A 16,689-nucleotide genomic window follows, 5' to 3' on the forward strand; every position below is an offset into this window, starting at 1 on the left:
TCAAAATAATTTTTAAAAAACATTAAGCTTTTGACTAAGATCTGGAACTTGGAGACAAATTTTGAATCAATAAGAGTATCTTGAAAATCAGTTTTGTCAACTCATTTATTGGGAATGGTAATATATTATCGGAAAAACTAATTGTGGGTAATTTTTTCCCTCTTCCCAAAGAATACAAGTCAATGACCAGATTGTGGAAGTGGATGGAATCAGCTTGGTGGGTGTCACACAGAATTTTGCTGCAACAGTTCTCAGAAACACCAAGGGCAATGTCAGGTATGTGGCTTGAGACGTACAATTGGGTTACTTGATATTTTGTTGAATTTTAGTTTTCTCTCTAACTGTACCTATAATTACAGGAAGAATTTTATCTAAATACTAAAAACTTGCCTTTAGTTTAAAATTTTTCCTTCTTTATTGTAATTAGTTCATAAATGTAATTTAAAACTAAAAATTATAGTATTCTAGAAAGACACAAAGATATGAAGTGTACAGTGTGAATCAATATGGTTAATTACCAAGCTATGTTAGTTTGTCTTATTGCTAACATAGCAGTATTTTCTAGGAAGATAGAATTTCTCAATAAATATGAATTTAGACTCCAAATCCTTTCAATAAAACCAGTTACACAGTAAATTGAAATTGAAATGATGATACATATATCCAATGATACATGTTACTAGACAAGCAGGCTGAATGATAAATCATTAACCTTAAAAGGTTAATAAATGCATTTTCAAATCTCTTTATTGTTTTAAAGAATCAGGAAGGACTAATCTTTGGTAAACTATAACTTTTCCAACTTAATAGGACAGAGGGTACATTATTTTGGACCTTAAATTTATATCCAACCCTGGGGTCCTGAAATTTGTAGCTTGGAAAACAAATAAAGTAGTCCTGAGCCAACTAAGGTCAAGGTTTGAAATCCATTTTATTTGGTCGCAGGGTACTTATTTTTTAATATAGTATTGCTTATGCCTTATACTTTTCCATAAATCCTATAAAGGAACACATAAGAGGACATTATTTACTGTGTGTAGTTATGAAAGTGTTTTAGTGTTATCATCATCAAAATGAAACTGCCAAATATTCTGAAAATATCGATTAGTTAATATTGCTATAAAGAGAGTAACATTAAGATTTTATTGCAGCATATATATATATATATATATATATATATATTTATTTATTTATTTATTTTTTTGCGGTACGCAGGCCTCTCACTGTTGTGGCCTCTCCCTTTGCGGAGCACAGGCTCTGAATGCCCAGGTTCAGAGGCCATGGCTCACGGGCCTAGGCGCTCCACGGCACATGGGATCTTCCCGGACCGGGGCACGAACCCGTGTGCCCTGCATCGTCAGGCAGACTCTCAACCACCGCGCCACCAGGGAAGCCCTATTGCAGCATATTTTATGTTGCACAAGCATGGGTTTAGGTTTTATAATTTAGACTTTTTCAATTGGAAAACATCCTTTAACAATGAAAGGAGTGTTTAAAGAATGCAACCTAAATGACTTCTGTGGATGCTATTTTAATGCTTCAAGAATACCCGTCATCCTAAGAAAAGTATGTAAAATAATTGGAAAGAGTGCAGGGAAAACTGTCTGATGTACTCTCAGAGCTGCACGGGTGAGCCCCTCAGTAAATGTGATTGTCTCTGCAGAATTGCTGTCTGTTCTTGAGACAGCACTTCTCTGTGTCAGTGAAGAACTTGGTTTTGAAGGTGCTCATTACACTCTGCAGTGAATTTTAAAGTGAAATAAAGTAAGAAATATGTTCAACTTATAAGAACATTTCTCATTTGGAAAAAAGTTTGTAGTTACATGAACTCATAGCCATCCCTTTCTTTCTCTTCATAATTTTGTGCTCATTTCAAGCCTTGTACAGATGGCGAATGGCTTAACTGTTTCATGATTTCAGTCTCTTTCTTTAATCTGTCCTTCTCATCCTTATCCCTAATGGAAGAACATAATAGCAGTTTTTAGGGCTATCATGGAAAAAGGAATCGACTCATTCTACATAACTCTAGTAGTAGAACTAAGACCTGTGGGTGGAAATAATAATTCTGCATTCGTTATGTCCCTCTCTTCTTTAGAAACCTTCAGTGGCCCTCCATTCTGTGCAGAATCTAAGTTCTTATCCTGGTATTAAAAGTCTTTCATCCCCAGTCTTATCTCTTACCTCTCCCTATATTCATGTGCTAGTACAGTCTTACTAATGTAGTCATCATCCTTCAAACATGACTTGTGAATTATTGTTTTTGTGCCTTTCTATCATTCTTTCTGTTTAAAATACTGTCTGCTAGTTACAACCTACTTATCTTGAGGAACATATTTTAGCTCCTTTGCCCTTCAAGAAATCCTCCTTGATCTCCCTATCCCCTAGTGATTTCTTCATCCTGTTAACATTCATCATTCATACCACTTTTTTGACCTTGAGGTTACAGAACATTCCACTTTAATTTTTTAAAGGCATACATTTAATTTCCTCATTCACTTTGCAAAAATCTTCATATCAAAATGGGACCCTAGGGCTTCCCTGGTGGCGCAGTGGTTGAGAGTCTGCCTGCCGATGCAGGGGACACGGGTTTGTGCCCCGGTCCGGGAGGATCCCACATGCCGCGGAGCGGAGGGCCCGTGAGCCATGGCTGCTGAGCCTGCGCGTCCGGAGCCTGTGCTCCGCAACGGGAGAGGCCACAGCAGTGAGAGGCCTGCGTACTGCAAAAAAAAGAAAAAAAAACAAGATCCAAAAACTAGACCCGTATTTTTAATGAATCATTTTAAACTGAGGGTTTAAAACATGTATGGTTCTATATTTTTTATTTATTGGTGAGCTAGCTATCACATTTAGTGCTTACTAAAATTTATTTTTTAAAAGGGATATGTGAAAAATCACTAAATTTAGTTTGAATTTTTCTAACTACTAAGCACAGATCTGGAAGGAATGTATGAAACTCATGGCTTTAAAGAGCCAGGAAGGGGAAAGATAAGAAACGAATAGTGTTAAGGAAATCGAAGCTGAGATTTGGATGTGATTATATTTTAAGTACTGGAGATAGATTTTTAAATTTATTTCCTGGAAATGCATATGAAATTGGTGCCAGCATTTGGATATAAATCAAAATCACACAATGAAGTTCTTTTGACTTCACCCACACTTATAGAGAATCACTTTTTATCTGACCATAGTCTGCTTTATTTTATTAAACTTTGAATTGTTACACCTGAATTTGTGAACTAACAGTACTAATGAAAACCTCCTTGGTGTGCCATTTTTGACACACCAGAGAAGTTATAAGACAAGTATTTTAATATGATAACTTCCAAGGGCATATGTGTTTTTCAACCCTACATCTTTTATATGAGTTAAAGCATATTAGTCCACTGTGAGTAAGTGGTTCAGCTCAAACCAGGCTATGTTCCTGGGGCATTAGAAGCCCAGGCCTGGCTGAAAGCATTGGAAAACCATTATTATTTCCTCAATTTTACTGATATCATTTAAAACTAAGTAATCATAGTGAGATCTTGGTGAGTACTATGCTAACCATGTTAATTCCTTTAAGTAATTGATTAGGGAAAGGACTTAGAGGACTCAAATAGTTTATACTCAGAAATGATATATCACAACAACAGCAGGAGAAAGATAAGCATTGAAGGAGTGGGCATGGAGGAATCAGACAGTCTTCGTTATCATCCCTCCAGTGGGTTTCACAGGACTTGTTGATCTCCAGATTTTAAACCACTGTGGGCATGGGCATGGTACCAAGAAGCCCAAGTCTTTGTGTGGTACGGGACTCTCATAGTGTTGAGATTTCAGTTTCCCCCAAATCTGCAGATTAAAGCACAATCACAATGAAAATCTCAGCAGGCTTTTTTGGGGAAAGTAACATTTTTTTTTTACAAAGAACAAAGTTGAAGGACTTCCACTGTCCGAAAACTACACTAGTTACAGCAGTCTGGTTTAAGCATAAGGATAAAAGTATAGATTAATGGAACAGAATAGACAGTTCTAATATAGGCCTGCACAGACATAAACAACTGATTTTTGACCAATGCACCAAGGTAATTCAATGGGGGGAATTATAGTCTTTTCAACAAAAGGTGGTGGAACAATTGGAAAACCACATTTAAAAAAAAAAAAAACTTGACCTTCATCCTACAGTGTGTACAAAAGTTAACTCAAGATTGATCATAGACCTTAGTGCAACAGCTGAAACCATAAAATTTCTAGAAAACAGGCAAAAGTTTTATGATCTTGGGTTAATCAAAGATCTTTTAGGACACAAAAGCAAGAAATTTAAGAAAAAGAAATGATAAGTTAAACCATCAAAATTTAAAACATTTGTTTGAAAAATACCCTTAAAATAAAAAAGCAAGCTACTGACTAATATTTGCAAAACAATTATCCGATAAAGCACTGTTATTTAGAAGATATGAAGAACTCTTTATAATCCAATAAGAAGATACATAACCCTGTTGAAAACCTGCAAATCAATTAACGAGAGACTTCACTGAGGAAGATATACAGTTAAGCTCATGAAATGCTGCTCAACACCATTAATCATTGGAGAAATGGAAATTAAATCCACAGTGAGGTACAACTACACACCCACTAGAATGGCTGAAATTTAAAAGACTGATACTGCTGTGCATTGACAAGGATGTAGAGCAACTTTAATATAACATCCTTTCATTTGTGGTGGGAATGCAAAATAACACAGCCACTTTGCAGAACAGTTTGACAGGTTCTTATAAAGTTAAACGTACACGTATCATACCAGCCAGCAGTTCTACTCTTAGCTATTTACTCAAGAGCAATAAAAACATGTATCTACCCAAAGTCTCATACTTGCATATTCATAGGAGCTTTATTCAAAAAAGCTCCAAACTGGAAACAACTCAAGTGTCCTTTAACTGATAAATGCATCTACAAATTGTATTATATTCCATACCATGAAAGATTTCTTAGCAATACAAAGGAGTGAGCTGCCAATATATTTAGCACCATGTATGACTCTCAAAACTATTATATTGAGTAAGAAGCCAGACACAAAAGGCTTTACACTGCTTGAATCCATTTAAACTGCAAAGAAGAAAGAGGGAACATTTTTGGGGTGACAAAATATTCTATATTGTGCTTATTGTGTTTGTTATACAACTGTATATATATTTTTCAAAACATATAATACAATTTAAATTTGGAAAGTTTTGTTGTATATAAACTTCACCTCAGTAAAACTGATTCTTAAAATATGTGATAATAGTTAAAATTAACTTAAAAAGTGCTATGCTAACTAATTGTATTGAGGTGATGGTGATTTGGGAAGGACTATCATGTTTCTTTAAGAAAGGCAGATGTAGTCAAACAATTTCATTAACAATATGTAGATTTTATTGTGCTGTATACTTTTATTTTTAGAATATTTTGTTACTGAGTTTTTACCAGAAAAAATATATCTATATAAAATTCTTTATTATGTATGGACCCTTTTCCTTATTCAAACATAGACTTGCAACGTGACTTTTAAGAACTCATGTTTTTGGGTCTGTAGCTTTAAGTGGGACCTTACCTATCTTATTTACTACTATGTGCCTGGCATAATTGGTGTACCTATTGTTGCATAACATATTACTCCCAAATGTAGCGACTTGAAACAGCAACTTTTTTTATCTCAGTTTCTGTGATCCACTTCCCCGCTTTCTCATGAGAGCCTCTCTACAGGGATGCCTCACAACATGGAAACTAGATTCCCCAGAGGGAACGATGCAAGGGAGTAGCCAAGATGCAATCTGCCATCTTTTCATAGAGCCGAAGTGACATTCCATCAGTTCTGTATTTTATTTGATATAAGTGAGTCAAAAAGTCCATCCCACACTCAACGGGAGAGAATTACACAAGACATAAATATAAGAATACAGAGATTACTTGAATCCATCTTAGAGGCTGCCTATTATGTAGTGATCAGTAACTAGTTGGATGGATGGACAGACAGATGGATAGACAGGCAGACAGATTAATGTTATACCATAATATAATTTATGTTTAACGTTGCTTACCTTAAGAACCCTGAAAACCTTGAGACTATTTAAGAAAGACTGACCTTTGGATGGTGAGAGATCTAAACATTTTTCCTTCTATACATAAAAGATTATACAAACTTTTGCCTAAAATATAGAAAAATTTTAAAAGACATGGTAACAATTGTCAAGCATTTGAAAGAGTGAACTCTGGAACAAGGATGAGTTGTTTTTATCTCCAGACAGCCTTCCTAGTACTGAAAGGCAGCTGTTATAGGAAAGTGATGCTATAGAAGAGACTGTGCTTCAGTATGAGAAATTTCTAATAAATTTTATGTTTGCTCTTCAGTGCCGTTCACATTAAGCTTTAAATGCTGCTACTTGTGCTCAATCACTAAGCACTCATGCTTTTATCCCCAGTGAATGTATTTAACAACTTTCTGACATCAAGTCATATAACACTTCTGGAGGTCAGGATTTTATAGGAACTATAGTTACACACAATAGAAAATAAATTAATGTGAGGATGTTAAATATTCCTCTGTCCTTTTTGGAAGAGGTTATGATATTCAAAAGAAAATATAAGTGAATGGTAAGTGACTTTTTTATAGCTATGCTCATGTTTATTTTGGATTCACCCCTGGGCATGTAATTTCTAAGTATGGAAGTTTTAAAATATTCTTCTTTATGTAATGTCATTGGTGTATTTGAGATCTCTATTGAAATGCATTGAATATTGAAATGTTTTCACTTCATTCACATCATTTTAATAAGAATTTTTGTCACCATTACAGCACAAGGGGAAATTGAGAGTTTCACTTTTTAACAGAGCCTTGGTTTTGTGGTTGGGTGTAATGGAGTGTCATACATAATGGAGGGTGGTGAGGGTATTATCATGTTCATGGAAATCATGAGTCATTGTGGATTTTGTACTTACATTACTCCTAAGACTATATCCCCTTTCCCTCAGATAAGAGGAGCAGCCACTCTAAAGTTGGGACCGTGGATAATAAAAGTTTACTTCATATATATGAGAATAGTCAGCAACAAGTAGTGATAGGAAGAAGATTAAAGACAGTGGAGATTTCAGAAAACTACTTAAAGGGGACTTTGGCTTAATGAGATGTTTTCTGGTGTCACTATGTACAGATTAACATCCTCAAAAAATCCTTTTTAGTATTTTTGTGTGTAAACGTTTAAACCTGAGACATCAGAGCTAACTATTAAATAGAGAAATGTCATTTCTTGAAAGGATGTAGCATTTTAGAAAATATATAGTCCTTGACATAGCATAAGTTAGGCAGTGTTTTTTAAATAATTCAACTACTTTCTTTTTTTACATTGAACTATAGTGTAGAAAAAAGTTCTTTATAATCAGAGTTGGGTTAGATACAAAATTCATTTCCGGGAACTAAGGCTTACAATTAGGTTTAAATATTTCAGATCTGTCTTTTAAAAGCATTTTTAGATGAATTTAAAAAATTTTAAATGCTAAATATATAGTACATTAATCTAGATCCCAATATGGAAAGGAAAAATATGTAAGAGTCTTCAAGTATAAGAAAGAGGGAAAAGCCTGGTTGTGCAGAACTTCAGCCTCTGAATACAATCAGCAAATTTTAGTGAAGGGAGATGGATATACTTTTGCCACCATTGCTCAGTAAAATTAAGTTAAATATTTTAAAAGCTGTCAAGTTCACACCGTAAGATGTCATCAAATATAGAAAACAATGAGTTTTTACCAAAATGTTTTAAAGCACCATGTGATCTTGTGATCCAAGGCTGAAGTAAAATGATAATAGGTCTTGTGCATCTAGTTTTCTTTTTATTATTAAGGTTTTTTGTGTGCATATGATAAATATTTGTTTATAGAATATTTGAATGAAAGAATTGATTTTATAAGAACTAATAACTATATCCTGATTTAGCTTTTCCTTTTCTAGATTAGCTTAATCCCACATTTATAATTAAAAATTTTTGATGTCATAATAAGTGCCATTTTTGACTAATGTATCACTTTTATTGGAATAGCTTATATCGGAAAAACACTCATAAATCATCATTTTTCAACATAACCTCTCACATCATTCTTTATGACTACAATTCAGCAAATTGTAAATGGGATTTTATACTTGTTTGTTTTTGTTTGACAGCTCACCAGAGAATTCAATAAACTAATCAAATGAATTCCATATAATCGCGTCATCTAAACTCCAAAGGACAGTACATGGACATTGCTTTGTCTTATAATCGATGAAAAGAAAAGGAAAAACTGATTTATCTGCCTTTGCCTATTTTATCTCAGCCTGAGGGGGAGAGGAGACAGTTCTTTGTAAAATAATTCATGTTGAAACGCATGATTGTTTCAAACACTAGAAACTAGCCATGCTGTAAAAACATAAACCCTAGTTATAGATTTTGTTTTTAATATTGCCATTATTTATAAATTGTAAGCTTAGAAAATACCTAAGTTTAATTTAAATGTACATTACGTTTTTTGGGGTTTTTTTTACTTCATTCTTTATAGCTAAAATACAAAAGATCACACTGTTCCTTACTGAAGCAAGGAAAAAAAAGAGAAAGTAACAAGAAAGGTATTTTTCTCTTAAAGGAATTTTAAGTTTATAAACAGGATGATTTGACTACATGTGTTGTCATTTCAGCTGGGGATAATGTCTAAAATATAAATAATAATTGTGCATAAATGTCAGTTAATTTGGTCACATATATTTAGAGGGTCTGATTGTTGCTGGCTTTAATTGTTATATTTTTGATGATCTTTAAAATTCAATGTGGAGTGATTATATAATCCATACTTTCCTATTTCAAATGCAACTGAAATTAAGGTTTTTTTAGAGCACATTTCAGTGCAAGTATTTTATCTTTTTCCTGTGGTTGACTCACAAAAACCTTCTCTCTTTCAAAACTAGTGAGAGCAAATAAATAATTTGGACAGTGTGTACATACAGTACTTTGAAATGCACTCAACCCTGTGTAGATATTAATATATTTTCTAGATAAAGGCAACAGTAAACATGTACTGATACTCTCTAGGCGCCAGGTACTTAGTTAAGCTTTTTATATGGATTATATATTTGTTTGTTATTGTTAGTATATTTATGTTACAAATTTGGAAACTAAGAATTAGGAATTTTAATACATTCAAGGTCACAGAGCCAATAAGTCATGTTTATGTTTCAGTGGATTTGTTCTGTCAAAGCCATTTTTCTCTTTTACATACACTTTTAACTCCTAAATTATACTATCACAGTATGTCCATATTCTGAATCCATACTTGAAATAATAACCTTACTTTAAATTTTATATTTGCCACTCATTTCTATGTATGCTAGATTATACACATACAATAGGACACACTTATAATGACAGCTTAAAAATGGACCAAACATTTAGAATATATAGACAGGTAATTTGAATGTTACACATTTTCCAAATGGGAGATTTTATTAGTCTTATCTTAATAATAGTGCCTTAAAGTCCTTTCATGTCTGTACCACATTTTATTCTTCTGTCACTCCTTTAGACATATGGGGTAGGTACTAATTTTCACATGAGGAAAATAAGGCACAGAGAATAGTTAAGTTCCACTTCTGTGTGCTTTCCCTTTGGACCACACTTACCATGATGACATACTTTTATTGCAAATCTGTACTGTAAATTATACCAGATTACAAGGCTTTAAAGCATGTCTAACTAGAAGCTATAACGCTACCCAAATTTGCTGCCTGAATGAAGAGACATATGTAGTTCAATGTAAAACTTTCAAATAAATGCAGAGAGATCAGTGAACTGGAAGACAGAGTAGTGTAAATCACCCAAGCTGAGCAAAAAAAGAAAAAAGAATTTTAAAAATGAGGTTAGCCTAAGAGACCTCTGGGACAACATCAAGCATACTAATGTTCGCATTCTAGGGGCCCCAGAAGGAGAAGAGAGAGAGAAAGAGGCAGAGAATTTATTTGAAGAAATAATAGCTGAAAATATCCATAACCTGAGAAAGGAAACAGACATCCAGATCCAGGAAGTACAAAGAGTCCCAAACAAGATGAACCCAAAGAGATTCACACCAAGACACATTATAATTAGAAGGGCACAAATTAAAGATACAGAATCTTAAAAGCAGCAAGAGAAAACCAACTAGTTACTTACAAGGGAATTCCCATAAAACTGTTAGCTGACTTTTCAGCAAAAACTTTGCAGGCCAGAAGCTACTGGCACCATATATTCAAAGTGATGAAAGGAAAAAAATCTACAACTAAGAATACTCTACTCAGCAAGGCTATCATTTAGATTTGAAGGAGAGATAAAGAGTTTTATAGATAAGTAAAAGCTAAAAGATTTCAAACCACTAAATTGGCTTTACAAGAAAAGTTAAAAGGACTTCTCTAAGCAGAAGAAAGAAGACCACAACTAGAAACATTTAAATTACAAAAGAAAAGGTCTCGTTGGTAAAGGCAAACATATAGTAAAGGTAGTAGATCAGCCACTTATAAAGCTAGTAGGAGGGTTAAAAGACAAAAGTAAAACCATCAGTATCCACAATAACTAAGGGCTACAAAAACCAAAAAGATGTAAAATATGATAACAAAAAAGTTAAAAGTTAAATGATAACAAAAAAGTTGGGAGGAGTAAAAATGTGGGGTTGTTAGAATGCAGTCAAATTTAAGAGATCATCAACTTATAATAATCACATATATAGCTGTTATAGATAAACATCATGGTAACAACTAGCCAAAAACCTATAATAGATACATACATGCAAGAAAAGAGAAAGGAATCCAGACATAACACTGGAGACAGTCATCAAATCACAAGGAAAGAGAGCAAAAGAAGAAGAAACAAACAAAACTACAAAACCCCAAAACAGTAAACACAGTGGCAATAAGTACATACCTATCAATAATTACTTTAATGTAAATGGATTAAAATGCTCCAATCAAAATACATAAAGAGGCTGAATGGATTAAAAAACAAGAGCCATATGTATGCTGCCTAGGAGAGTCTCATTTCAGATCTAAAGACACACACAGACTGAAAATAAGGGGATGAAAAGAGGTATTCCATGCAAATGGAAACAGAAAGCTGGGGTAGCAATACTTCTGTCAGACAAGATAGACTTTAAAACAAAGACTGCAGCAAGAGACAAAGAAGGACATCACATAATGATCAAGGGATCAATCCAACAAGAAGATTTAACAGTTGTAAATATGTGTACACCCAACATAGGAGCACCTAAATACATACAGCAAATATTAACAAACATAAAGGGAGAGATTGAGAGTAATACAATAATAGTAGGGGACTTTAGCACCCCACTTACATCAATAGGCAGATCATGAAGACAGAAAATCATTAAGGAAACACTGGTCTTAAATGACAGATTAGACCACATAGAATATATATATATATATATATATATATACACACACACACACACACACACACACACACACACACATTCCATCCAAAAGCAGCAAGATATACATTCTTTTCAAGTGACACATCAACAAAAACAAGTCCACAAATTTAAGAAGATTGGAATCATATCAAGTATCTTACCCTACCACAATGCTAAATAGACTAGAAGTCAACTACTAGAAACCAAAAAAACTTCAAAAAACACAAACACATGGAGGCAAAACAATATGCTACTAAACAACCGGTGGATCACTGAAGAAGTCAAAGAGGGAATTAAAAAATACCTGGAGACAAATGAAAATGGAAACATGATGATCCAGAATCTATGGAACACAGCAAAAGCAGTTCTAAGAGGAAGGTTTATGGTGATACAGCATTACCTCAGGAAACAGCAAAAATCTCAAACGAACAATCTAACCTTACACCTAAAGGAACTAGAAAAAGAGGGACAAACAAAACTCAAAATTAGTAGAATGAAAGAAATCATAAAGATCAGAGAAGAAGTAAATGAAATAGAGACAAAAAAAAATAGAAAAGATCAATGAAACTAAGAGCTGGTTCTTTGAAAAGATAAACAAAATTGATAAACTTTAGCCAGACTCATCAAGAAAAAAGGAAAGCCCAAATAAATAAAGTCAGTAGTGAAAGAGAAGTTACAACTGACACCACTGAAATGCAAAGAATCACAGGAAATTACTACACAGTTTTACACCAATAGAAGACAACCTAGAAGAAATGAATAAATTCCTAGAAATGTACAACTCCCAAGATTGATTCAGGAAGAAATAGAAAAACTGATTACCAGTAATGAAATTGAATCAGTAATTTTAAAATGCCCCACAAAATAAAAGTCCAGGACCAAATGGCCTCACTAATGAATTCTACCAAACATTTAAAGAACAATTGACATCTGTCCCTCTCAAGCTACTTCAAATATTTGAAGGGAAAGGAATGCTTCCGAACTTGTTCTGAGGTCAGCATCATCCTGATACCAAAACCAGACAAAATTACCACACATAAAAAGAAAATCACAGGCCAATGTCACTGATGAACCTAGATGCAAAAATTCTCATCAAAATGTTAACAAACTGAATTCAACAATACATTAAAAGGATTATATCCCAGTGATGCAAGGATGGTTCAGTATCCACAAATCAATGTGATAACCACATTAACAAATTGAAAAATAAAAATTATATTATCTCAATAGATGTAGAAAAAGCTTTTAACAAAATTCAACATGCATTTATGATAAAAGCTCTCAACAACATGGGTATAGAGGGAACATACCTTGACATAATAAAGGCCATATATGACAAACCCACAGCCAACATCATACTCAATGGTGAAAAGTTGAAAGCATTTCCTCTAAGATCAGGATCAAGACAAGGATGCCCATTTTTGCCACTTTATTCAATACGGTATTGGAAGTTCTAGCCACAGCAATCAGACAAGAAAAAGAAATAGAAGGAATCCATATTGGAAAAGAAGAATTAAAACTATCACTTTGCAGATGACTGATACTATATATATAGAAAATCCTAAAGACACCAAAAAACTTAGAACTAATAAATGAATTCAGTAAAGTAGCAGATTACAAAATTAATATACAGAAATCTCCTGTAATTCTGTACAGACAACAAAATATCAGAAAGAGAAATTAAGAAAACAACCCAATTTACAATTGTATCATAAAGAGTAAAGTATCTAGAAATAAACCTAACTAAGGAGGTAAAAGACTTTTACTCAGAAAAACTATTAGACATGGATGGAAGATACTGAAGATGAAATTAAAAAATGGAAATATACATGCTTATGGATTGGAAGAGTTAATATTGTTAAAATGCTCCTCAGGCAGTCTACAGATTCGGTGCAATCCCTATCAAAATACCAAAAGCATTTTTCACACAACTAGAGCAAATAATTCTAAAATTTGTTTGGAATCACAGAAGACCCCAAATAGCCAAAATAGCCTTGAGAAAGAACAAAGCTGGGGGTATCATGCTTCTGATTTCAAACTATACTACAAAGTTACAGTATTCAAAATAGTATGGTACTGGCACAAAAACAGACACATAAATCAATGGAACAGAATAGAGATCTCAGAAATAAAATGACACTTAAATAGTCAATCAAAGAAGGCAAGAATACAAAATGGGGAAAAGACAGTCTCTTTCAATAAATGGTGTTGGGATAACTGGACAGCTACATGCAAAATAACCAAACTGGACTACTTTTTCACACTAGATTAAAGACTTTAATGTAAGACCTGAAACCATCAAACTCCTAGAAAAAAATATAGGCTGTATGCTCTTTGACGTCAGTCCTAGCAATACAATTTTTGGGATACATCTTAGGCAAGGGAAACAAAAGCAAAAATAAACAAATAGGACTACATTAAACTGAAAAGCTCTGCACAGTGAAGGAAGCTATCAAACAAAATGAAAAGGCAGCCAACTGAATGGGAGAAGGTATTTGCAAAATGATAAGGGATTTATATCCAAAATATACAAAGAACTCATATAACTCAACATCAAAATAGCAAAGAACCCTATTTAAAAATGGCCAGGGGACCCGAATAGACATTTTTCCAAAGAAGACATTTGGCCACAGACACATGAAAAGATGCTCAATATCACTAATCATCAGGGAAATGCAAATCAAAATCACAATGAGATATCACCTCACACGTGTCAGAATGGCTATTATCAAAAGGACAACACAAATAAGTGGTGGGAGGATGTGGAGAAAAGGGAACCCTTGTGTGTTGTTGTTGGAATTGTAAATCAGTGCAGCCGCTATGGAAAGTAGTATGGAAGTTCCTCAAAAAATTAAAAACAGAACTGCAATATAATTTAGTAATTTTACTTCTGGGTATTTATTTGAAGAAAACAAAAACCCTTATTTGAAAAAATATATGCACTCAAATGTCCATTGCTGCATTATTTACAATAGCCAAGAAACAGAAGCAACTTAAGTGTCCAACATTAGGCAAAGGGATAAAGACAAAGTGATATATTTATACAATGGAATATTAGCCATAAAAAATGAAACCTTGCCATTTGTGACAACATAGATGTGTCTACAGGGTGTTATACTAAGTGAAATGTGTCAGAAAGGAAAGACAAATAATACAGGAGCTCAAATTTGGAAGCTGAAAAGCAAAACAAAAACTTAAATTAAAACTGACTCAGATATAGACAGCAAATGGGTTGTTGCCTGGAGGGAGGGGTGTGTGTGGGGAGTGAGCCAAATAGGTGAAAGTTTTAAGAGATACAAATCTCTAGCTGTATGATAAGTAAGTCAAGGTGTTGTAATATTACAGCATAAGGAATATGGTCAGTAATATTGTAATAATATGGGGACAGATGGTTACTAGACTTATTGTGGTGATCATTTCATAATGTGTACAAGTGTCAAATCATTATGAATACACCTGTAACTAACATAATATTGTATGTCAACTATATTTCAATAGAAATAAAGAAAAAAATAAATGCAGAGATATACCATGTTCATGGATCAGACAATTCCATATTATTAAGATGTCAGTTCTCCACAATCTGTAGATTCAAACCAATACCAAATTAAACATCAATGGGGTTTTTAAATGAAATTGGCAAGCTGGTTGTAAAAGTTATATAGCAATTTAGATAACTTAGAATAGTCAAAATAATTTTGAAAAAGATATACGTAGTTGGATAACTCATAGCACCTAGTTTCAAGATTACTATATAGTAATCAAGGCAGTGTGGTATTGGTACAAGGATAAATACATCAATGGAACAGATTGGAAAGCCAAAAATCAGCACACAAGTACATGGTCAGTTGATTTGCAACAAATGTCCCTGAGTAATTCAAGTGGTGGTAATGAATAGTCTTTTTAAGAAATGGTATGGAAACAACTGGTTACTCATTTGGAAAATAATGAAACTCCCCCCTTACCAAGCATCATGCATGAAAATTAGTTTGAAAGATTTCGCATACCTAATAAAAAGTCAAAACTTTAACAAGAAAAATGGGAGAAAAATCTCAGCAATATTAAATCAGGAAAAGATTTCTTAGGTAGGAAACACAAGGCACAATCTTTTAAAAAGCGATAAATTGGACTTCCTTGAAAGACACAATTAAGAAGATGAAAAAGCAAGCCACAGATTGAGAGAAGGTAATAAATCAAACATATACATATATGATTTGTGTGCATGTATGTATCTGTGTATGTGTATGTATCTATAACATTTATAGATAAGGATATATATCCAGAATATATAAACAGTTATTACAACTCAATAATTAGTAATTTCCCAAAGGAAAATAACTCAGATGATAAATGAATACCCAAGCATAATTTCAACAGTCCTGTTTGAAACTACATAAAAATATTTCTAAAAAGACATTTAATTACTAACATCCAAGTATAAAAATTTTGACCTTTAGTGAATTTGTACAGAGAATGGTAGAGTATTTCATTTAAAATTGTAATTGAAAATAACAACGTATTATAATCAGAGGAAATCATCAATTAAGCATAGAAGCAAGATTAAACAGTTACATCCAAAATAATGAAGTTAAGTAATATATGGAAACTATATCATGGAGACATATTATTTGTATTTTTAGAAAAATAGAACCATATATTAGTGTGAAAAGATGTTAAAAAGTGAATATTAATTTGTTGGGGAAGAACCATAGTATCAATGAGGGTGTATCATAAGTGACTAGCTGGCAATAAGTAAATGGCTTTCCTGGTTTTTTCTTTATACTTATAGGAATTAGTATCAACAGATATTTCCCCTTGACTCTTTATTTCTTGAGGCCACATCCTTCCTCACAGCATCTTTCTCCAAAAGAAATGAACTAATTTGCCACCTCTCCTTATTTAGTTTTTCATTTTAAAAACAAAAACAAAAACTACATTTGTTTCCCCTTCTTTTTCTTATCTCCAGAGTTACAATTGCTTAGCAACAGGTCAGTACCTCTTTATTTATTTACTCACATAGGGTATGCCATACCTCAAAATATTTTTGAAGTAGTTTTTGCATTATAAAGAGGACATAATTATGAAAATGATTCTGAAGTTCAATGGTACAGTAAATTATGAGCTTGCTTTCATTTTGCAGGGCATCAAAAATGTGTAAAGTAGAATGGATTACATCTGTTTTGTCTTCTCCTAAAGTAATAATTTTTTATGATCCTTTACTTTTCCCATTTCTTTTCCTTTGGGCTGTGGCTGAAA

The 16,689-nt window shown here is 33.2% G+C and overlaps 1 protein-coding gene across 3 annotated transcripts in view; it reads left to right on the plus strand.

Moving 5' to 3' along the window:
* PPP1R9A (protein phosphatase 1 regulatory subunit 9A) overlaps positions 1-16,689 on the plus strand; it is a 318,841-nt gene that overhangs the window by 197,406 nt on the left and 104,746 nt on the right. For all 3 annotated transcript variants that reach the window (XM_032643664.1, XM_032643666.1, XM_032643663.1), the window contains exon 5: positions 172-276. In XM_032643664.1, coding sequence (XP_032499555.1) covers positions 172-276 — 105 coding nt within the window. The remainder of the gene's footprint in view (positions 1-171; positions 277-16,689) is intronic.

This window comes from Phocoena sinus, chromosome 9, assembly GCF_008692025.1.
Source record: "Phocoena sinus isolate mPhoSin1 chromosome 9, mPhoSin1.pri, whole genome shotgun sequence".
NCBI classification, from domain to species: domain Eukaryota; kingdom Metazoa; phylum Chordata; class Mammalia; order Artiodactyla; family Phocoenidae; genus Phocoena; species Phocoena sinus.